Source organism: Leptodactylus fuscus, chromosome 11 (genome assembly GCF_031893055.1).
Source record: "Leptodactylus fuscus isolate aLepFus1 chromosome 11, aLepFus1.hap2, whole genome shotgun sequence".
Classification (NCBI taxonomy): Eukaryota; Metazoa; Chordata; class Amphibia; order Anura; family Leptodactylidae; genus Leptodactylus; species Leptodactylus fuscus.
In genome coordinates, this window is record NC_134275.1 from 14,453,760 (window position 1) to 14,478,139 (window position 24,380).

Consider the following 24,380-nt stretch of genomic DNA (forward strand, 5'->3'; position numbering starts at 1 on the left):
CTGCTTCTAGCCTTGAGATATGGCCAGGCATGGCGGCATATGGGTTCCATATGTTATCCTGCCACACATTTGCCAATAGAGGTTACAAAAGGGGCTATAGTTCCTAAAAACTGTTGTCCCATCTGGTCCCATAAATGCGAATAAAAAATGTTGTAATCTGGCAGAGCCATTCCTTGGCTTGAAGGAAACGTTTCACCACCTCCAACAAGTCCAATGGTAGTCAGACACCAAACAGAAGCTACATTTGAAGCTTAAAATGATATGTTCCAGTCCATAGCAGTCGTTTCTCGTTCACGGGATGGTTGCTGACTGTCTATGCTGTCATATCAAATTTTTTTCTGCTACGGTCCTGGAAATGGTCTGGGCAGAGACAAAGGTGTGTAATGAAGGTGTCATCTGTGGCTGGATGGTGGACAAGGAAACTTGGACGTCTTCATCCTCGTGGTTTGACTGGGGGGTCTGGAGTCTGTTTGCTGACCACTGCTCACTGCACATCCTAACAGCTGGGTCAGAACAACCTACATAGCTGGCACTTGGTCGAAACAACCATCCTGCTTTTTCTATAATAAATATATTTCCATATTGGACAATCCGGTCTTCACGTCATCCTTCTACCAGAGAGCACAGATCTCTACCCCAACAAGAACCTTTGGTTCCTGGTCTTCACACATTTTCTTAGTACAATGATACTTAACCTTTTTAAAGTCTGTCAGCTGGGCAAAACGTCTTCGAATGTGTCATAGAGGCATACTGTATCTGGTGGTCAATGTCATAAAACATGGTAAAAGCACCATATCATTAACAAACCATGTGAAAACATGTCAATCTTGCAATCCTAATGCTCCTAGAGCATGTGTCACCTTCCCTAAGACACCGGGGATCCCTGGGTGGCCACAGAACACCGCTGTCTCCTGCTCTTGCGCTCCGCCCGACCCCGTCCACACGCCCGGCCCGCCCACAGACACACACCGCCCCACCCACAAGAAGTGGGTAATAGATCTTTTGCCTTGGTCAGTTTATAAAGTAGCTCACATGCTGAAAAAGTGTGAGCACCCCTGGGCTAGGCCATAGCATCAAACGTGAAATAAAACACACATTTCCTAAATTTTTGTATCTATTTCTATTAATCACAGAGCCTCGATCTAAGGGTTTAACTTGAATAAAATCTTCTTCAACTAACTCAGTAGGATAGCCCCTACTCAAAAAGCGTACCTTCATCTCCTGTGCCTATTTCATGAGACTGGCATCATCTTTAGTAACTCTTCTCAACCGCATAAATTGTCCATACTAAACGGTTCACACTAGTGTTCAGGCTTTGTTCTTGGGGGCCACATGGGCACCCAAAGATGGAAACTATCTGGTTAAGAAGTGGTTACACGCAGAAACCCACAGAGCCTATGGTTTTGGAGATCACAGCTGGTCCACTGTGCTTATTTTACTGGAAAGCGAGGATGGGATTACCTAGAATCCCATCCACTTTGCTGTGACTTTCCGTGGCGTTTCTGCCACATGGCCCATAAAGTAACGCTAACTTTGAAGTAGGGATAACTTTGATTCTGTCAGTAGAGCTATCTTAATGGATTTCCCATAATGTCCACTAGAAAATTCATTAGGAGGTGCATGTGGTAACCTGGTACAATCCACTTACCAAATCAAACTCTACAATAACAATCCACAGAAAATCTGGTGAATTTTGGATGCAAATTCCCTTGAAATATGTTCAGGATTCTCAAGTATAAAATCCTGGACATAAGAAAATAGCTGAAAAAGTATGTGACCACAAGACCACTCCCCAAGTGCTTCACTATTGGTAAATTATGGGACAGTATTTTAGGCAAAGGAACTGGAACAAACCCAAAAACACATATAACATTTTATCTATAGATTTCCAATAAATAATGGAAACAAGGGAAAAGTTCTTTGGACAAGACCAAAAAAAGCAGCGCGTTGTGCATCAGTTTATTCCCTTCTTGTGTGTTTTTGCCTAGCGTGCAGAGAAGAAACTCCCTCGTCTAAACTCTTACAACACAATCTTCATGCTTGAGCTTAAGCCTCAGGTCTGTGGGTTATGAGACGCCTTATGGTTTCCTTCCGACTCAATCCTCCTTAATACCATGCCTTTACTGCAACTCAACACATTTACTTTACAGCTGTAAACCCATCCCATAGCAGGTGAGCATTTCTCCAAACTCTCCGACATTGCATTGGCTGAAGCCATGTATATACTCCTAGCTCATATAGTGTATATATAGTCAGGGAAACGATATGTATAATATAAAGCACATTCCTCTTTTTGTGTCTTATATTACATAAACAGGATGAGCTGGCATTAGCTGTAACAGTTCAGTGATTCATGCCACTAAATACAGGCATTAAAAGTAACCCCATACGATATACTGCAGACCTGTATTGTTATCACGTGTATACATTTATTTGTTACTTCTATACAAGTGAATGATACATAGTGCCTATTGTGTCCAATCTGGTTGTATGTGTATCTGGTTGTAAAGTTTTCTTCTCGCTTCCCCTGCTATAATAAGTGTATATTTCAGTTATTATTTGTACACAGGCGTATCCTGCGATACATAGATGTATAGATTTGATGTTTATTACCAGGTCACGGATTACTACTAATACTTATTAAGATATGCCCAAAATATACAACCGTTACCAATAACCAAAATAAGGGACAGAATCATAGCTACATAATACTGGTAAGAATTGTAGCAGTAAATATAAAATGCAAACAATATGAATAGAAGTATTGGATGTGCCCATAAGTCTGCACTTTGCATTGCTCACGGGGATGCGCGAGGTCATATGTCCTCCGAGACCTTGGAAACTGACCTAGGTCTAAACATTAATCTTTTGTACCAATACTGATTGGTACTGATCGGACATAAATTGGTGCATTTTTGATGCTGAAAAAAGTCAAAAGTTAAAATTGTGCCACAATTTCCTAAGTAAAACCTATGATTTGTGCCATGTGGTGAACATGTAATAGCTAAAGCAACAGACAGGTTAATCCCTTTGACGTTTTATCCTGGTGGATTTACTATGGCATCTTGCAGCCATACAAGTTGCAGGACATTGTGGTTGACTTGAATCTCCTTCTTAAGATTTAACCGTATATTTGCTGAACCTTTATCACTAAGGCTGGGGTCATACCAGTGCTTGAACTCCGTTCGGGGTTTCTGTCCCTGAGCCTGTTTAGAAAACGCAGAGAGAAAAGTGCTGAATGAATATTTTATGACTCCATCATAGTCTATGGGGACTGCAGGGTTTCAATGGGTAACCGCTTTTATAAGCAGACTAGGTTTCCGTTTTGGGGGTCCGAGAATGGAAACCCGAACGCAGGTGTGATCCTAGTGTCAGTAATGAATCTGCTTATAATATAAGTTATCTTTGGAGATGAGATTGAAGATTGTATCACAACTGACTCTTATTCACGATCATTGCCGAGACTCATACAATACATACATTCAATATCAGCCCTCTTGTCCCTTATTTCTCTTCAGATAACATGAAATGCAAGTAGTTTTTTTTTATGAAATTAGCCTCTGTATCTACTATATACATATACATATCATCAATGGTCAATATTACGATGAGTTGTAATATTGTAAAAAACGAGCTTACTTTGGCTCATTGAAATTGATTTTATTGTATTAACTTCTCTTATTAATGATTTTACATTTGGGCTAAAAATCATCATTTTTGGGTAATTTATATGAATTGCTATAATCAGTGAAATCATCCAAATAATTATGTAGAATATCTGAAAGAAGTGTCCATTGTAATACTTACAATTCTATTCTATCAAGAGCTACATATTACCAGGGAAGAATGTAACTTTCACATGCTTTGTACTTCAGTAAAATGTGTTATGATAATTTTATACATTATTTTTTCAGTATTTGATAATTTTTTACAGTATCCTATAGCACCTAAAGAGAATGTGTGAGTGTTGGTACCATGCCGAAATAAGCCAAACCGTTGCAGAACAGTTACTGATCCGAGATGGACGTGATGGAGCCTTTCTCGTACGTCAGAGTGAATCCGTCAGTGGAGCATTTGCCATCTGCCTTTTGTAAGTGATCATCTGCATTGTGTGGGGTTTGCTTTATACTTTTTCTATTATGGGGAACAAGGCTTGCAAATCATGACTATTGGATTTACATATAGGTTATTAGGATTGAACCATACATGTTCAATATGGCGCACACTCAGAAGTAGAGGGAGTGGCATAACCATCAGGTCCCGCTGATATACACAGTGGAGATCCGATAATAATGCTTGCCGCCAGGGTTTTGTCCAATTGTGATCATTTGTGGCCGCTATGCCCCCTGATCTCTGCTACATGACCCCTGTCCTAGCCCCCACCTCTCAGCTAACTTAATGCCACCAGTACTGCTCCCTCACGGCGAGATCGCCTTCTGAAGGCTCTTAGTTTTGTCTTAAGCCTCACGCACACAACCATAGTTTTTATCTGTAATTGCTGAAAAAAGTACAGTCCTGTTAATTTCTATGGGCCCATGTTTTTGTATGGATTACAAATCAGTATTTGCTGACCGTAATTCCAATGTGGTTCTGTGCAGGAGGCCTTAGGAATATAACTAATGAGGCTCGGCTGTAGCAGTTATGCAGTGTATGGAACCTACTGTAATAATTGCAGGTTCAAAAAGGGCTAAAAAAATGTAGTTTAAAAAAAAAAGAAAAAAAGAAAAAAAAATAATAGAGAGAGAGAGAGAGAGGAAGGTAGCTAGATAGCTGGGTAGCAGCAGTGGAAAAACTAAGCGAAGACAAATTGTGATCATTCTTGTGTCGTTTGACCATGAGCTACAGATTTATATTGAACACATTTGTTGTGCTCTCATTTTCTTACGTCTGTGTAATTTTTAATTCTTTAATGTATTGAGTTACAAACATGAACTAAAAAAAAAATTCACACTTTTTTTTTTACTGTTTCCTAAAGATACCTTCAGCAGGTGCATACATATCGTGTCTTACCGGACGAGAACGGCTTACTGTCTGTTCAGGTATGAGCAAAGAGGATAAACCATATGTAAGAATGGAGTATAATAAAGGTACTATATTGAATTGAGTATGTCAGTTTTCTGGAGTAAGGCCGAGGCCCCACGGGACAGAAACAATGTGCCTATCTGCTTTCCACATGTGCTCCAAATGTAGGTTTTATTTTAGAAGATATCCGCTTACTTACTTATATGTCAGTCAGTACTGCATAAAAATTCTTCTAGCCGTAGAAGTGCCAGTAAGGTTAAGCCCCATGTTGTGGAAATGCAGCTTTTTTTTTTGTGTAGATTTTGTTGTGTTGTTTAAGCCAAAGCCAAGAGTGGATTGATCAAAGGTAGAAGTATAAGCTCTTCCTATATATCTCCCATTCCTCTTGAATCCATTCTTGTCTTTGACTAAGAGAAATGCAACAAAATCTGCAACAAAAAACCCTGGAGCCTCAACCTAAGGCCGGTTGCAGACGACCATGTGCGACCAACGTGCCTTGAATTAAAAGCACAGGCAGCACACAGAGAATACATGGTTGTCCCCCATGTGCTGCCTGTGCGTGGGCCGTTCGGTTTAGGTAGATTTCGAACTGTCCAGCTGAGTATACAACAGGAATACCAAAAAATACATTAGGCTCTATTCGGATCATGTTTTTTTTACATCCGTTTAACAAATGCAAAAAATGGACACAAATGGATACAAACAGATGGCCAAACCATTTACATAGATATCAATGTTAAAAAAAACTGGATCTGTTGTGGTGCGTTTTTTTGGGTGGACACAAAAGTAGGGTATACTATGGTATACGGACCACAACAGATGTTTCTTTTTTAACATTGATGTCTATATATTGTAAATGTTAAATCCGTTAAACTTGTAAGATATAAGGGCAGATACAGACCAAACATATGGTGTTCTATCTAGTAATTTAAAAATTCTCCATTCCAGTGTTTTCAAATAACATTGTATCAATTTCTGTGTGCTAATTTAATCCCTATTCCCTATGAATGAATACTCGACCAGAGTTATCATCTTAGGTCAGCCTTAGAAGCGTTTCAAGCACTGTATACAAATATGACAGCATGCTATCTATCTCACTGTCTGGTATAACCCACCTCTCCATTTCTTACTCCTTGACATTATTTTTTTGCATACTTTTCAAAATATGGTTTCCTTTCAAACCCACAGAAATGAGAGGTGTTACAGCTTTGAGCAAAGTGTTTCAACCAACCGCATGTGTCAACCAATTCCCACATGTCAAAAATGAATAATGCTTATTACAGATCTACAGAAAGCCATCTGGGGGCGTACGAGCCATTATTTGGCTCTGGTTGATATTCCTTGCTTTTCATAATGCAAAAGCAAATTTTACAATCTCCATCAGTTTAGTATGACAAACCTCAATAGATTGCTGTCACATCAGTAATACGTTCCTACCCAATGTGAAGATCGATGCTGCAAAGCGTGTTGTTAGTGATCGAATAGTCGATGCGTTTAACCCCTTGGTGTTCAGCCGCTTACATGAATACCTATGGCGGGGAGGTATTCGATCGAATACTACTCGCTCATCTCTATTCGCTATCTCTTGGTACACCAAGAACCAAACTGTTTGCCTATGGGCTCCATATGAGCTGCATATTTGTTGGGTGTTTTCCATAGCATTCAGTGGTTTTCGGCTATTGCAGCAGTTTGTCGTTTTCCATTCTGTCATGATGACTATTCCTTTATTCTTCAGTCTTTCCAAGGTGTAGAAGTAAAAAAATTCCCCAGGCTTAGAGAACTCATTGCAGCCTACAGATACAAGGGAAATGGACTGGTGACTGCTTTACACTACCCTCTGGGCCGACCAGGAGGGGCTAAAGCTGGTAAGTGGTCTATTGTTATGAGTTCTATATGAAGAATCAATGCGACCCTAAGCTTAGTAACTCTTATCATTAGCAACAACTATAACCAAAGTTATGCAAGAATTTTGGTGAAATCATAGTAACATAGTACGGTTGAAAAAAAGACATAGGTTCATGAAGTTCAACCAGGACAGAGAGACTGAAGGGACAAGTGAAAGGAGAAAGTTTCTATACATTTTCATAAGCATCAATGCAATTTTGCTCTAAAAAGGTATCTAAGCCTTTTTTGAAGCAGGGTAGCCTATTCCACAAATTCACAATCCTTATAGTGAAGAAGCCTTGTCGCCTCCAGAGGGAGGGAGTGACCCCTTGTCTTTTGAGGGTATTTCACATGGAACAGCTTTTCTCCATAACATGTCTCCCTCTTCTTCTTTGCAGAATTACTTAAAGAGGTTGCTCAGAATAAAATTATATTTCTACTCTAGGTTAAGCCCCTTCCTCCCCATCCATCTGCCTTCTAACTTAGGCCCGGTTCACATCTGCATTCGGGTTTCCATTCAGGGAGTCCGCTTGGGGACCCCCCGAACAGAAACCTTGTGGTTACCGCATGAAAAATGCGGAGAGAAAAGTGATGCTTATAGGGCTTTTCTCTCCGCATATTTCATGCGGATAGCGGAATGGAATGGCCCGAATGCAGATGTGAACCGGCCATAGCTTACAAAAAATGTATATTTACCTAGATTACTGGCCCCAGGCACATTTTGTAGCCCCCCACTCCATCATACTTACCTGTTTTCCTGTCCGGATCTTCTGGGCATGGAACACGTCTTCTGGGGGTTACAGCACATGCTTTGCACGCTGACTGTATTGTGCAGGCGCCGACAAATGGTAGAATTTACGGATTAGTCAAGTATTATAAGTCATCCAGACCCACATACCATCAGCCTACCATTACTATCTTCTTATGGATTGCTTTACACCAAAAGTAATGTGAACCTCAACTGATCAGCCGTAACCTCTGAGAGAACCATGAAGCAAATGTAAAATTCCCCAACACCACTGAAGAACATACATTGAAGGAGTGTGTGTAATACGGGGACAGACTGGGTCCTCCAGAGAAGAGAATCTCTTTGCAGCTGCTCTCCTCCAGAAAGATTATGAAGATATGATTGATGTGGATTGTGCTTTTTAGAAAAACTTATCTCCTTTTTCTTTTAGGGGACCATATTTCCAAATGTTCATGCTGGAACGACGCAGATTCAAGATGTGGTTTATCCCAGCGCGATGGATCACATAGAACCCATAACACATCCTTACAAGAAAGCCATCAGGCTACAAGAAGACAAGATCTAGGCCAATGTGCTCTGATGGAAGAGTTGGAGAAAGAGTGCAAGAATCTTGACAGGTTGGTTTTTGAGAGCAAATACAGTTCAAAACTCAGACAGACATGGTTAGCTCCAGAAAACCAGATTTTACCAGAAACTATGGTCTAACACTACGAAGCACCCCGCACCTCACAACAGCCTCCAGACATAATCACCCCTAGTGGTGGGGTTGGACTTGGCAGATTCCTTTAGCCAGAGTTAGCAGCTGTTGAGAGGGTCCTGCAGGCCCAGCACATCACAAGTAAAAGCATATCCAGAAGAACCAAGACTGTGCTGGACCTGGCAGAAGGTCAGAAAGCGTCCAAGGTTGCAGTACAGCAGCTTCAGAGTATAATCGTGGTCATTGGTCCGGTCGATAACAAAAGCACCGCGGAGACAAAAGGATTAGGCAATAGAATATACGACAGTCCGTTTGGCAGCGGGATATCAGCGCGGTACAAAATCGGTTCAGTGCAGAAAAGTCTAGGAGGCAAGCAGAGGTCGTAACAGAGAGGAATGTAGAGGTAGATTTGGAAGGCAGGAACGTAGTCAGATAACGAAGCCAGAGGTCAGATACGAATAAAAAGCAGGTTCAAGTTCAAACAGCTAACAATCAGGAATACTAAATAGCTAGCAGTGAGGAAAAGAGGGAAGCGGCCTAATAAAGATTTGGGAAAGACAAATGAGCAGTTCAAAAAGGGGAATACACATAAAAACAGAAAATAGTAAGAAAAGACTGGCAACCTCACAGTAGCAACTGTAGAGGTCCCAAGTCTATTTCTAACATTGGTGGTATTAGAACAGAAATCAAAAGAGTATTAATATAAAGAGGTCAGAACAATCCCAGGAGCCTTGGTCCATATATTGTTCTAAGTACAATGTACAAATATATGAATGCACAGTACGGAGATCTTTCTAATGATAGGTCTATAACCACGACAAGGGACAATCCCCGGTAAACGCTTTTTTATGCGTATAGGTTTTCCTTTGGGAAGGTCCCCAAGTGGACTCTCCGAACTGAAACCAGAACGCAGATGTGAACCGGGTCTTATTTTTAACCATTTTTATTTCTTCAGAGAGATTACAGAAACGTGGCAGAGTTTGAAGACACTTGCTGAAGTCTTTGGACACACATCCACAGTATTACTTTCTAGGGGTGACCAGGTAGGTAATATTCTAAGTTTTTTATAAGGGTTTACCTACCAAAGTATTTTATTACATGTTGATACAACACAATGACTAGGGAAGAAGCCAGGCAGCTTCTAGAAATCCAAGATGGTGACAACTAATGTAGATTTACCAAAAGTTCCAAAAATACAGCTGTGTGTACTATGGATATTTTAATATTCATTGAAAACTTGACATTAAATACACTTTAAGTCATGGCTTCTTTCTTTTCCATCTTAGCTTTCTATACTTGACAGTCTCATATGCAGCGTTTCGGGTGTTCTGCAGTTACTTTCTACTTTGGAAAACAAGGTGAGTTGTAAAAAAAATGAAAGGGATCAAGAGAAAATGAAAGGTTTTTTTCTGGAATAAAAATAAGTAACTTGACTCTTAGGATAGGTTTACCAGAGGTTCAACACCCAGGGCCCCCAAAGATCAGCTAATCAAAGGTCATGAGACGGCACAGTCACGTCATTTCACAGCCAGACATGTTGGCTGATGTCCAAGGATAGAAAGACTAGTAGTACATGTTTCTTCACTTGCTATGTTTCCCTTCTACAGGCAAAACAGACATGTAGTGAGGGTGTTTCGGGTTCCCCTACTACTCTAGTTACTCACAATTCGCCTGGCATTAAGGCTTGCAGAACAAAAGAACCTCTGCATGTAAGTAGAATATTCAATATAATATGAAGTAGAATGTTTTTTATATTGCTGACAGTTCTGACTAAACCGGCACAACATTATATTATTCCTGCAGATAAAACAAAGTGACCAGACCTGGCCACAAAGGACTGTTCCCCAAAGCCTGTCTGTATTTGTCGGGACCTGGAATATGGGTAAATATGACTAAGACATCATCTATATCCAAATATCTTATATATCTTCAAATATTGATGGCCTATTCTTAGGACACGTTATCAATATTAGAACTGATAGGGTCCTACAGCTGAGACCTCTGCAGATCAGCTGTTTGGGGACAGTGTGGCTCCCAGTAAGCTTTTTTAATGGCTTATTCTCAGGATAGGCCTTCAATATATTGTGTGGAAGGCCCACACTGATCAGCTATTCAGGACTGATGCTGAGCCTGGTACTATACAGGGTATGGGACTGACAGCAGGGAGCTCCATATAGTGTAAAGTATCTATAGGATGGTACTAAAACTCTGCTCCCCTTTAAATGAATTGTAGCTGATATGTAATAGGACGGCTTGGCCACTATACGATATACAGTGCTATCTGCTTCTGCGTCCACAGACTGTAAAGTGCCATGCCTGGCAGCAGTCCTGAAGAGCTGATCACTGTGGGTGCTTGGTGTTGGCCCCACAGATCAGATATTTGTGGCCTATCCTAAGGACAGGATAAGGATAGGCCAGGATAATAAAAACCTGGAAAACTACCCTATCAATATAAGTTTTAAAGGAATTCTATCATTAGAATCCCTTTTTTCTGTACTACCATCTCGGAATAACCTTAAGAAATGCTATTCTTCCCCTACCTGCAGAATTCCTCTCTGCGCCGCCATTCCGATGATATTCCCAGTTTTCTCCGTATGCAAATGAGTCTCCAGACAGCACAGGGGGCGGTTCCCCTGCGCTCAAACAGCACAAGGGGCGGTTCCCCTGCGCTCAAACAGCACAGGGAGCGTCCTCTGTGCTGCCTGAAGACTCTCCAGTGACGCGCTTCTTCTATAGCCGGGTGCGTCCTCCTGCATCTTCTTCCGGCGAGATTGCTCTGTACGGGTATCCAAGGCATAAGTGATGCTGGTACAGAGCTACTGAGTTGCTGATTTTTGGCGGAACCCCCTACGGATGCAGAATATGATAAAGATGTGAACCTAGTTTTAGCACTATACAATAATTGTATAATAATTGTTATTATTATTATTATTATTGGTATTATTATTAATTATCTCTTTTTTTCTAAGGTTCAGTAATTGCTTTGACTCCACAGGTAACTCATCTCCTCCTCGTTCTCTTTCTTCATGGCTGTCTGCAAGGAAGGTTGAAGGGAACCTTGATAACTCTTCGTGTAGGTCACATGATCTTTACTTGATCGGGACACAAGAAAATCCACAAGGAGACCGGGATTGGGCAGACTTCCTTAGAACAACATTGATATCTCAGACAATGAAACAATATAAATTGGTAAGTTCTAATGTCAAGGCTTTATTTTAGCTAATTAGAGGGTATTAAATGTTTAGAAAAGGCGCTGAAGATATGACTATTATATTTCATGTAGCATTCAATTTAGCATAGAAAGATTTCAATGGGTCAGCGCTGTAAAACCTACACTCACCACTACAGATCTTACATACTTATTTACATTGGGACAAGGATCTTTAGGTTATGTCACCTGACTAATATTGCATGAAGTGATTTATAAGATCTATATCCCGGGCTGTAACTAATTTCTGTTTCTACCAAGGTCTGTGTACACTCTATTGGTGCAATAAAACTTGTATTACTGGTAAGAGAAGAATATGAACATCTTGTCTCTCATGTGCAGACGTCGACGGTGAGAACAGGAATCAGCAATACCTTGGGTATGATTCTCAGTGTGGTATAACCTATACAATATGTACCATGTCTTATATATAATGGAGAATGTTTGGAATTACTAGACTAATATTATTCTAATAATTGATTCAGGTGTTAGAGGAGCTGTGGGTGTCTCCTTCAATTTCAACCGGGTGTCAATGGGTTTTGTGACTTGTCACCTTGTATCTGGAATTGAGAAAGTCCAAAAGTGAGTAGATCCATTGTGTGTGTGTGTGTGTGTGTGTGTGTGTGTGTGTGTGTGTGTGTGTATATATATATATATATATATATATATATATATATGTAATTGCCTTTATGTTGTCCTGTTTCTACGAGCCTATATAATGTACAGATTATTAGGCTCCGTTCTCACGGAGTAACGCGCCGCTCATTTAGACGCGTAATCACGTGTCAGAGTGAGGCACTTCAAAACAGATCCCATTGACTTCAATGAGTGCCGGTTTACGCGCGCTACACTTTGAAATCAATGAGAGGTTTGGAACCCATTGATTTCAATGTGTAGCGCGCGTAAGCCGGCACCCATTGAAGTCAATGGGATCTATTTTGAAGCGCCGCGCTCTGACACGTATTTACGTGTCTAAATGAGCGGCGCGTTACTCCATGAGAACAGAGCCTTACAGTGTTTTGTCCTGATCAGATAAATTGTTGCAGGAGAAACCAGCGTTTTGGGGAAATCCTACGAGGTCTAGCACTTGGAGATGAAACTTTAAGAGGTTTCCAGCTGCCTCTCAGACTGACATATCTGTTTTGGGCTGGCGACTTGAACTATAGACTAGACATGCCTTTTCAGGTACAAACCTTTGTCCTCCGTCAACCTTTTTTTATCTTTGTTACAGAACTCTTGAAACGGCTTTTCCTACTTCCCTTTTATAGATGTTTATAATCTCCATTAAATGTATGATACATGGTTAGTGTGTTCCTTCTGTAACCTGTTACCCTAACATGATGTCTATACATCGTTCAAATATACCCCAAGCTCCTTGTTTGGCTGTTGGAGAGCAAGGACGGAACTTGAGAGGGTGCAGTCGCACTGGGCCCAGGAGCCTTAGGGGGGCCCATAAGCCCAGGCATCAGTATTGAGATTGCAGCTTCCATCTGGCCCATATACCAAGGAGACCCACAGGTTCCCCAACCACACTAAGGTGGATTAAACTCCTTAGCACCCATAACCATCACTATTAAGAATTGACTGTAGGGATGAGGTAGGGGGCCCAGGACAAAAGATTGCACCGGGGCCCACACTTTAGTTACGCCACTGCTGGAGAGTATATTTAGCCTATAAAATGGAGACCTTCAATATACTGTCCCAGTCCCCCTCTGCAGAGTCGCCTCCTTCACACAAGAGGATACAAGAAACACTATTACGGTACTTACCTCTCCCTGGCTCCGGAGCACTTTCCGCAGATGCATGTCGGCCATCTCATGGGACGTCACACGAGCAGGGGCTTGCGTCGCGATGCATAAGGACACAAGCCCTGGCCTATGTGACACCCAACTAGGCCTGAAGCCTTCCGTAGCGGAGAGAGCTAAATAGCTGTGTTTACTAGTTTTATGTCTTTTAGTATATACTAAGGCACCGATTTATATACACTGTGCATTTTGGTATATTTTTATTTTCTACATGTGGCCATAAAAATGCAGAAAACTAAAACCCATTTATTTTGCACCATTGTATCTGAGGCCTAGTGTGCTTTTACTTTTAGGATGTCCTACAGTGTATTTACAGTGGCCAACACCAGCTCTTACTCCCTGTGGATCAACTAAACCAGGAACGTGAAAAGAAGAAAATTTTCCTAGGATTCAGTGAGAAATTAAATACTCTCCTACTTGCACAAATATGTAGTACATGCATGGAAAGATACCCCCCTATAACACAGTCCAGTCACATTAATGTCCTGAATAACCGCCTTCGCAGAGCGGAAGGAAACCTATACTAATCTAACTAAATGTTATTTACTGTATGTTATTGGGAGTTACGGACTCATTTTATAGTATTTACTAGGAAGAGAGGAATAAACCACCCAAGACACCTCCCTTGCCAATGAACAGATGAGGAATGTTACATGGGGTTTTTTGGTCCAGATTTTGAGGCCATATCTGCCTCAAAAACCAAAAACATGGCTCCCATTGAAATCAATGGGAGATGGTCAGGTCTTTTTTCCTGGAGCCATTTGTTCAGGCTCCGGGAAAAAAGAACGGACATGCTCATTCTTCAGGCCGTGTCGCGTCGCGAATCCGCCTGAAGACACTCCCTCCTCCCAACTAGGCCCATTCATTGGGCCTAATCCGAAGCGGAGTGCACGGCTGGACGCTGGTGCCTCCGCCTCAGTTTCTGGACCAAAAAACCCTGTGTGCACTCAGCCTTAGGGTCCCCAAGTGGACCCAAAGAACAGAAACCCAGCGTAAATGAAACAGGCCCACACACTGAATAAAGCCTGGTTGTGCCTAGCAAAGGCTAACTCAATCCACCATCTATAAAACACGGAACAGGAGTCACCCCCGTTCACATTGCAGCATAGGAATGGCTGGTTACCGTATATACTCGAGTATAAGCCGAATTTTTCAGCACAGTTTTTATGCTGAAAAAGCTAACCTCGGCTTATACTCGAGTCAAGCAAAAAAAAAAAAAAAAAAATTTCTTTTTTTTTGGGAGGGGGGTCTATGACCAGCCGCAATAGTATTGTATAGAGTCTCCCATAAAATAGTGGAAAAAAATATTTTAAAAAATATAATAAAAAATAAAAGTTGTAAATCCCTCCTTTCCCTAGAATACATATAAAAGTAGAAAATGACTGTGACACACATACACATTAGGTATCCCTGTGTCTGACAGTGCCCGGTCTACTGAATACAGGGGATCTGCAGTGCTCCTGTTCCGTCGGGAAGGGGTTAATAGGAGCACTGCAGATACTCTATATACAGCCAGGCTAAATTCCAAGTGGGGGAAAAAAAAAAACAGTCCTCAAGCTCAGGGAAGGGGCAGGCAGACAACCAAAACACCCCTCCCCTTCCCCAGCAACTACTGCATCCAAAAACTCCGACCATTTTAATTTTTGAAATTTTCCAGTAGCTGCTGCATTTCCCCCCCCCCCTCGGCTTATACTCGAGTCAATAAGTTTTCCCAGTTTATTGTGGTAAAATTAGGGGCCTCAGCTTATATTCGGGTCGGCTTATACTCGAGTATATATGGGGTAACTCCTTTATGACCAGAATAAAGATGAAAAACTGCAAAATTGACTATGGATCAGCACAAAACATGATAAAACATATTATACATAAATACAACCCCCAGTTTACTACTAGTAGTGGCCCTTCTTTGGGGGACACATATTCCACTCACTTATATATGTGTGTGTGTGTGTGTGCGTTCTGCTTTCCATGCAACTTTTAATCTTATTTTTTCCAGAGGAGCATCCCATTACATTTCCACCCACATGTCGCTATGAGAGAGGTTCCCGTACGTACGATCTGCAGAAAGCCAGGACAACCGGAGTGAGAATCATTTACTGTTTTTGTTCCTATCCTTTTGTTATCCATAGTGAATAATGATGGGAAATATTGTTATTTACAACTGAAGCAACTGTAAGGCAGGGTTCACATTTGCATCAGAGTCTCTTTTTGGAGCGTCTGGCGCAGAGCTATTTAGAATCACCGGATAAAAAATCCTGCAAACCAGATGGCTATATAAAGAGGTCTTCTTAGCACCTTCACCAACTCCAGTTCTTGGAATATATTCTCTAGCCCCCACCATTCCTGAGCAATCGATGCTGTTAGATTTGGTGCCTGATGTGTTATATAGACTCTGTACTGTCAGGTGGGCGGTGTCAGGCAGGAGCAGACAAGGGGGTGGGATTCTGAGCCCTGACACTGGCTGCCTCTGACTGGAAGTCTGAATCACATCCCTTGCCTGACACTGCACTTCTGATATGTGTTGTTTGACAGTACCTGCAAAGTGCATGGGATTTTGGCTAATCCGCAGTGGACATGCTGCAATTTCCAAAACCATTTTATTTTTGTAAATCGCAGCATGTCAATTATACCTACGGAAATGCTGACATTTTCTGAATGGGTATAATTGAAGCAGAAATTCTGCAGAGGAAAAATCTGTGGACTTTCTGTGAAAAGCACAGTGATAAAAACCGTAATGCGTTTCCAACATGGACCATGTTACAGCAGTAAATCCCAACCTGCCTGTGGCTCTAATGGCATATGGATATTGATCAATAGATACAGTCCTATGAAAAAGTTTGGGCACCCCTATTAATCTTAATCATTTTTAATTCTAAATATTTTGGTGTTTGCAGCAGCCATTTCAGTTTGATATATCTAATAACTGATGGACACAGTAATATTTCAGGATTGAAATGAGGTTTATTGTACTAACAGAAAATGTGCAATATGCATTAAACCAAAATTTGACTGGTGCAAAAGTATGGGCACCTCAACAGAAAAGTGACATTAATACTCAGTAGATCCTCCTTCTGCAAAGATACCAGCCTCTAATCGCTTCCTGTAGCTTTTAATCAGTTCCTGGATCCTGGATGAATGTATTTTGGACCATTCCTCTTTACAAAACAATTCAAGTTCAGCTAAGTTTGATGGTCACTGAGCATGGACAGCCCGCTCTCAAATCATCCCACAGATGTTCAATGATATTCAGGTCTGGGGACTGGGATGGCCATTCCAGAACATTGTAATTGTTCCTCTGCATGAATGCCTTAGTCGATATGGAGCGGTGTTTTGGATCATTGTCTTGCTGAAATATCCATCCCCGGCGTAACTTCAACTTCGTCACTGATTCTTGAACATTATTCTCAAGAATCTGCTGATACTGAGTGGAATCCATGCGACCCTCAACTTTAACAAGATTCCCGGTGCCAGCATTGGCCAACAGCCCCAAAGCATGATGGAATCTCCACCAAATTTTACAGTGGGTAGCATGTGTTTTTCTTGGAATGCTGTTTTTTTGGACGCCATGCATAACGCCTTTTTGTATGACCAAACAACTCAATCTTTGTTTCATCAGTCCACAGGACCTTCTTCCAAAATGAAGCTGGCTTGTCCAAATGTGCTTTTTCATACCTCAGGCTACTCTGTTTGTGGCGTGCTTGCAGAAACGGCTTCTTTCTCATCACTCTCCCATACAGCTTCTCTTTGTACAAAGTGCGCTGTATTGTTGACCGATGCACAGTGACACCATCTGCAGCAAGATGATGCTGCAGCTCTTTGGAGGTGGTCTGTGGATTGTCCTTGACTGTTCTCACCATTCTTCTTCTCTGCCTTTCTGATATTTTTCTTGGCCTGCCACTTCTGGGCTTAACAAGAACTGTCCCTGTGGTCTTCCATTTCCTTACTGTGTTCCTCACAGTGGAAACTGACAGGTTAAATTTCTGAGACAACTATTTGTATCCTTCCCCTGAACAACTATGTTGAACAATCTTTGTTTTCAGATCATTTGAGAGCGGGCTGTCCATGCTCGGCGCCCATCAAACTTAACTGAACTTGAATTGTTTTGTAAAGAGGAATGGTCCAAAATCCCTTCATCCAGGATGCAGGAACTGATTAAAAGCTACAGGAAGCGACTAGAGGCTGTTATCTTTGCAAAAGGAGGATCTACTAAATATTAATGTCACTTTTCTGTTGAGGTGCCCATACTTTTGCACCAGTCAAATTTTGGTTTAATGCATATTGCACATTTTCTGTTAGTACAATAAACCTCATTTCAATCCTGAAATATTACTGTGTCCATCAGTTATTAGATATATCAAACTGAAATGGCTGCTGCAAACACCAAAATATTTAGAACTAAAAATGATTAAGATTAATAGGGGTGCCCAAACTTTTTCATAGGACTGTACATATTTTATTATTGGGGGTCTACCCTGATACTGAGGATGCGGCCACACACGACAGCACTAGCTGCATCACCATGCATTTCACTTAAAATGATTATTTTTTGGTTGCTCCTTGTTAATGGTTGTGCAACAACTTGCAAAATTACACAGCCAATATATAGGAACATCAGCAATTCACTTTGTTGAGTGAAATCACCAACAGCCCAGCCCGACTGCATGTGGTGGCAACCAGAGAGCGGGATACCAGGTGGCCGCTCATGTGCTGTCTCTCTCCATCTACAGCAGGGGTGCTCACACTTTTTCCGCATGTGAGCTACTTCCTAAACTGACCAAGGCAAAAGATCTACTACCCACTTCTTGTGGGCGGGGCCGGGACGGGTCTGTGGGCAGGGGCGCGGTGCGTGAGAGCAGGAGTCAGCGGCGTTCTATGGCCGCCCAGGGATCCCCGGTGTCTGCTTTTTCACAGTGCAGGCTGAGAGTTATCTCTGGACACTGGCAGGCTGAGGCTGCGGCAGCCCTGCCTGCCAGTCTCCGGAGATGACTCTCAGTCTGCGCTGTGAAGAAGCAGCACCCTGGCTCCCTCCATCCCTAAGAGCTGGGAGCGCGTCATCCCCCGGAGCTGCTGCTGCCCGGCCTGCACGTGTCCGGAGTGCTTGTTCAAAGCGCAGGCTGAGAGTCGATTCTCAGCCTGCACTGTGAACAAGCAGACACCGGGGATCCCTGGCTGCATCCCGCGATCGACCAGTAGATCGCAATCGATGTATTGGGCACCCCTAATCTACAGTAATAGGTGTGAAATTACTTGTAGTGAATATTGACCACCAATCTATCCTTAATTATTATCCTTATTCTTAATTGTTCAATGTGTTTTATTACCTAGACTAAAATATTTGCACCATCCTGGAGCGATCGTATCTTATGGACATCATATCCAGGCACTGAAGTTAAATGCACCTCGTACGGTAAGATGGAGATATGGACACTGAAGGGGGAGGATTTATGACTACATCTATACCAGTTTTCTGGCTTAAATGTGTTAGAATTTGATTCATCTTTGGCACAAGGCCCAGCTCGCCATTTGCTGCAAATATGGATGGACCAGGGCGCAGAGTGTTGTGGATCGGCATGGGGGCGCATGGGGGCGCCTTGGCCTGACATATTATATCATAACTCAGGCTAGTTTTCTGAGATGAGTTATAGAAGACCTCTTTGTTCGGGCGCACTATACCTTCATGGAAATTGAGGAAGTATTCTCTTACATCTCCTCTGTCTTGTTCGGTCTCACAGGCTGCACAGATGATATTGTGACCAGCGATCATTCACCTGTTTTTTCCACATTCGAGGTTGAACTTAATGCTTTGTCTCGCAGAGGTAAAACACAAAGTACATTGTGGTATAACAATACCAAGCTTTGTTTTTGGATGAATATTAGTTCTACTGTTTTTACATTTCCTTTTTTAGATTGCAGTTATAGCCTTAAATTCCTGAGCATTGAAGCCATTATTAAAACTCATAGTCGGTCTAAAGGATATATTGAGTTCCGATCCTTGTGTCTAAAAGGTAAACCAGTCCATTTTGCAGACATTTCTGTATCCTTATTGTTCCTACATAATTTATACCATGCAGCCCCCTATAAGCTGTAGTTACTATATTATAATTGTTGCACTAAATAATAATTTGCAATAAATCTATATAGTGATCTAAATTAGGATTATTGTTCCTAAGAACGCCGTTCCAAATTGCATCCCTTTCTGAATTGCACGTTGGACTTTTTGCACCCTGACTACTGAATCTTCAACAATCTTTCCTATGCATCAGATCAATCCATGATATGCTGAAGCCCAGCGCCCAGAAAATAACACATTGTATGTCTGTAACATTATGGTTGCCTGCACTTGCCCCTGCACTTTAACCCTTTACTACCATTATACATTAAACTCATAATACAGAATACAGCAATGTATGTGTTAGGATAGCAGATGCAGATCTGAGCCAACAGTGAAAACCAGTACTAAATACACTGATCAAAATAGTAAATAAGGCGCTGTGTGTCCAACACCCCCCGGGCCACACCAACTCCCCACAATGGTGTTCACCAGAGCCCCAGATGGTGGGGATGGACTTGGCGGCACCAAACACAGCGCACCACAAATCGCAGTAAACCAGACACTGAGATCTCTTACCAGCAGATGTTTAGGGTTGTGGTGTGGGCTCAAGGATTCAGAAGGCTGTGGTGGGTGGTCAGCAGGAGGCGGCAGAGAGTAAAGCATAATCGTATGGCCTGGGTTGTCAACAAGAGGGCAACGCAGTACAGTGGGAAATCCAAAGGGAAAGTCAGGCCGGACAAGTTGGTAAGAGGAGCAGTGGAGAAGTACAAAAGCAGTGTTCAGGAAGCGGAGGTCTAAAGTCAAGCCGGGGTCATAAACAGGAGCAGGCACAGTACAAAATCAGTAGGCAAAGGTAAGGTCAAGGCAAGGGGTCAGAGCAGAGGAAAACAGGACAAGAGAACACTTGTACCAGGACACAAGGTACAACTGAATAGCCAGCGGTGGTCCGAAGCCAGAGCCCTCCTTAATAGGCTCCGACCCACCACTAGGCCGAAAACCAGAAGTCCCCCATCTGGCTCAGAAGGAGACCGGCAACCCCCTCACAATGCTGCAGAGGTCCCGGCCTGCCTGTCGAGACCTGCAGGGACTCAGGAGTGCAGGAAGGCCAGGGCCGGCAGCCTCCATACAGCGCTGTGAAACCTCCGGCCCTGCTCCTGACAGTAGGAATATTCATAAGATGAAGAATCAATATTCCTATGATCTTATCTTATTACTATTTATCATCTTTTGTGTCTTTACTCTCAGGGAACCCACAAAGTAGTGTAAACAGTGCGCACAATTCAGAAGGGGCAGCGTTTGTAAAGCTTGGCTGGTTAGAGCAAGACTTGCCAAAGGTGAGAAGCAGAACATCTAATACGAATAGTATTTCCTCTTACAATTCTGTGGTACGAATATCGATCGCGTGTTTATGCTCATAGCTCACCCTGGTTGAAGATCTCGCCCAATCTACATGCGCTGGACATTTACTCCTGAGTATCCGTTCCATAGATGGCAGTGAATCCTATGGTGAGTGTAACGTTCCTGCAGTTGTATATGTACACTAGTTTGTGAAGCATACATGAATGTGTTATGCTTATTTTTTCTGCTTTCTAGGTGAGTGCTGTGTCTCTATTCGGGCAGAGCACATTAATACTGAACATCATTTCCAGGTTTTTCTGTCCCAGCGAGGGGAAGAAACAGGGTCTTTGAGGGGCCGACTAAAAGTGAGCAACCTCCAAATAGTAAATCCAGAGAAAAGCCCTAATAGGACAGGAAAAGAAGCTGAGAAAGGTAGGACTATCATCTTGGACTCTCGATACTATGTACTGTATATGTGATGTATTGAATTGTATATGTAATCAATACTAGGAATGTGTCCACCATGAATCCAATACTATGAATCCACCATGGATTGGAAATGTGGAAATTTTCTCAGTTTCTCAAGCCACCTTTCCACCATTTTCGCTAATAATTTTATACTATTTTGGTGACCCCACAGTCGTGATAACCCGAGCCGCTGATTCTCTCTGTAGTCATTCACGATCATCAAGACGTCCCAGCAGGTAAACTAATGTGTATGTCTTATTCTTGTCGATAACTTGTATCGAATGCACCTTTCTTGTTTTTTTTGACTGTGGTTTTAGGATAATGGGACCTATAGCGTCTAGCAGATGTGTAACAGGAAGCTTGCTATCAGGTGGTATAGCAATGCCCCACTTGGCAATCTACAGGATTTAGCCTTCAGACAAATTGGGAAATAGATACCTGTGGATAAGATACTTACGTCTTACCTGTAGGGTGTTATGAAACAAATTCAGTACAAGACAGATAGTTAGGCCCGGAAACAGGACTATCCCGCACAGCGTTGAGCATCCAGCACCCCCCAGACCAAAGCAGAACAAGGCCCCAGAGGTCTTCACCAGAGCTCCTAATGGTGGAGATGGACTTGGTTGTCTCTGAGGCCCAGAACCGCAGCCGCCCAGACAGAACCAAACGCACAGCGCATCACAAGTCACAGCAGGACCCAGAAACCTAAAAACCACTCACCTGTGGAAGCAGATGGAACAGGCAGCCGAAAAGGGTGAAATTGCAGCAGTACTCTAGAAGATGGTAGAAGCATAGTAGGATTGTCGTAATAGCCTGGTCGGCACCAGAAGGTCACGCAGTACCGAAGGATGAGACGTAAGTGTCGTCGGGCTAGACGTGTCAATCAATGGAGGTCATGCAGTACAGAAATCAGGTCAAGGCGAAGTGGTCTAGGAGCGAGCAGGGTCACAGCAGGAGGCAGAAACGGAGGTACAAAATCGGCAGGCAGGAATGGTAGTCTGGAAAGCAAAAACGGATAGTCAGACAGCAGGACACCAGGAACACGCAGAGTGGAGCTGAACACCAGATTAACTGAATAGCCAGCGGCTAGCTGGAGCCAGAGCCTAACTTAAGGCCCCCTGTCCCGCTGCATGACCCCCAAGCTACTGAGAAGGTTCTGATCCTCCACCCAAGGAAACTGAAAGTAGTGGGCTAGGGACCACAAAAGGGGAAGGCCGGCAACCGCTCCTGACATAGGGATTTTTACAGTTCTTTTTTTGTGAGTGGACATCTCCTTTAAAATGATGACTGATCTTTTCCATGGATTATGGATTTTCCACAGAGATTGCAAAAGTATAGAGAGCTACTGTATATGGCACATGATGTTTAAGGACCCTGGTTCAGTTTTTCATTGGGGTCTAATATGTTGAAGCTACAGTACGTCTCCAGTTCCATAGCCGATTTCTCAGCCATTCCATAAATGCAGCCTCATTTCTTTTGCAAGTTTCTTTTGTTACATCTATCCTGGCCAAACCACTTATCTAGTCTATTGCATGCTACTTCAGATGTCCAGACACAGACAGATGGGAGTCTGGTCATAACAGAAACACAACATGGAAATGACAGCAGACAGCTTGGCTGGAAGTCATCATGAGTTGGATCTTCACCAAGCCTTGCTTTCTCTGTGTTGTATACCATGTCAATGTGTATGTAAACATTTCAGGGTAATCTTTCAGGAATTCTACATCGTCCTTGTGTTTTTGGCCACTACAGTCTTTACTCTTTGTATTATACATTAGCAACTTGAGCAGTAGTAAAATGTCTTCTCCGTTCCAGGCAACGTCCTGCAAGTATCTGCTGTGAGAGCTACAGTAACGCTGAATATTTTCTGTTCGAGAGCTTAAGTTGCTCTTCCACGCCAACGTCTCCAAGGCCTCGCTCTGCGCTACTGAATGGAGAGAAAACACCAGAACATTCCCAAAAATTATTTATGGATGACTTAGAATGGGCAATCGCATCATCTCAAGCTAAAAGACGCACCTTCAGATAAAGATAGTAGTGAACGTTGTGCCATTATGGTTATTTCTATGGTAGACACAACAGAGCAATGATTTTTGTTTGACCATTGTATCCAAACTTTTTTTTTGTCTTTTAATGAAATATAAACTAAATATTTAAATTAATGAATTATTTATTTTTTCATGGTTTTTTACGTTACTTTTCACCAATCTTTACGCAAGAGTAAATCCAGCAAAAATAAAACCTCATTATTATTACCGTATTTTTCGGACTATAAGACGCACCTAGGTTTTAGAGGCGGAAAATAGGGAAAAAAATTTTGAAGCAAAAACTGGTAAAATATTTAATATATAGGAGTTGTAGTTTTGCAACAGCTGCAAGGCCACATTGACAGGTGACCCTGCAGCTGTACGGGGATGTATAGGGCGTTTTTTTTTGCGGGGCCAGACGTACTTTTTAGTTATACCATTTTGGGGGATATCTATTGCTTAGATCACCTTGTATTGAAAAAAAACAGGAGGTGATTTAGAACTTTTATTTATTTCATATTTTTAAAGTTTTTTTTTTTTTTTTTTTTTTTTACTATTTTATTCCCCCCCGGGGGCTTGAACCTGCGGTCACTTGATCACAAGTCCCATAGACGGCAATACAACTGTATTGCCGTCTATGGGACATTCTGTCTATTAGTATTACGGCTGGTCATAGAGACCAGCCGCAATACTAATATAGCCGTGACAGGCCGGGGAGCCTCATTAGGCTCCCGGCTGTCACCCGAACAGGTCGGCTCCTGCGATATCGCCGCGCAGGAGCCGGCCTGCAACTTCACAGGTACGGGGCCGGTGGGGACCGGCCCCGGGGGAGAAGGGGCCACCGATACTGACCCGGCATCCGCTGTACTAGAGAGGCGGATGCCAGGGAGGGATAGACGCCGGGGCCTGAGACATCGCTGCCCTGCCCTGCATGAAGCCAGCGGCGGGGGCACGGAGGAGCGGAATAGCAGCATCACTCCTCCCGCTGCTGGCTTCATGCAGGGCAGGGCAGCGATGTCTCAGGCCCCGGCGTCTATCACTTGCCGGCTTCCGCCTCTCTATTACAGCGGATGCCAGGCGCCACCTTCAGACTATAAGACGCACCCTTCTTTTCCCCAAAAATTTTGGGGA

The 24,380-nt window shown here is 42.6% G+C and overlaps 1 protein-coding gene across 1 annotated transcript; it reads left to right on the forward strand.

Moving 5' to 3' along the window:
* The first annotated feature begins 2,132 nt into the window (after positions 1–2,132).
* Positions 2,133–23,252, forward strand: LOC142184784 (phosphatidylinositol 3,4,5-trisphosphate 5-phosphatase 2A-like). The gene is made up of 23 exons (XM_075259861.1): positions 2,133–2,172; positions 3,935–4,090; positions 4,976–5,039; positions 6,758–6,887; positions 8,085–8,271; positions 9,307–9,394; positions 9,638–9,709; positions 9,959–10,060; positions 10,155–10,233; positions 11,347–11,540; positions 11,821–11,938; positions 12,045–12,141; positions 12,606–12,744; positions 13,658–13,757; positions 15,361–15,446; positions 18,690–18,771; positions 19,097–19,180; positions 19,271–19,369; positions 20,662–20,750; positions 20,835–20,922; positions 21,010–21,186; positions 21,395–21,458; positions 23,038–23,252. The coding sequence occupies exons 2-23, from the start codon at positions 3,957–3,959 to the stop codon at positions 23,249–23,251; spliced, it is 2,487 nt and encodes an 828-aa protein (XP_075115962.1). The 5' UTR covers positions 2,133–2,172; positions 3,935–3,956; the 3' UTR covers position 23,252.
* The last annotated feature ends 1,128 nt before the right edge of the window (positions 23,253–24,380 follow it).

What these genes read in the sequence shown, in the direction of transcription:
- LOC142184784 (XM_075259861.1), top strand. Translation starts at nt 3,957, where the DNA reads ATGTGTGAGTGTTGGTACCATGCCGAAATAAGCCAAACCGTTGCAGAA. An exon ending in GACTAGACATGCCTTTTCAG is followed by an intron (nt 12,745 to 13,657) that starts GTACAAACCTTT and finishes TTTTACTTTTAG; the next exon opens with GATGTCCTACAGTGTATTTA. An exon ending in AGATGGCAGTGAATCCTATG is followed by an intron (nt 20,923 to 21,009) that starts GTGAGTGTAACG and finishes TCTGCTTTCTAG; the next exon opens with GTGAGTGCTGTGTCTCTATT.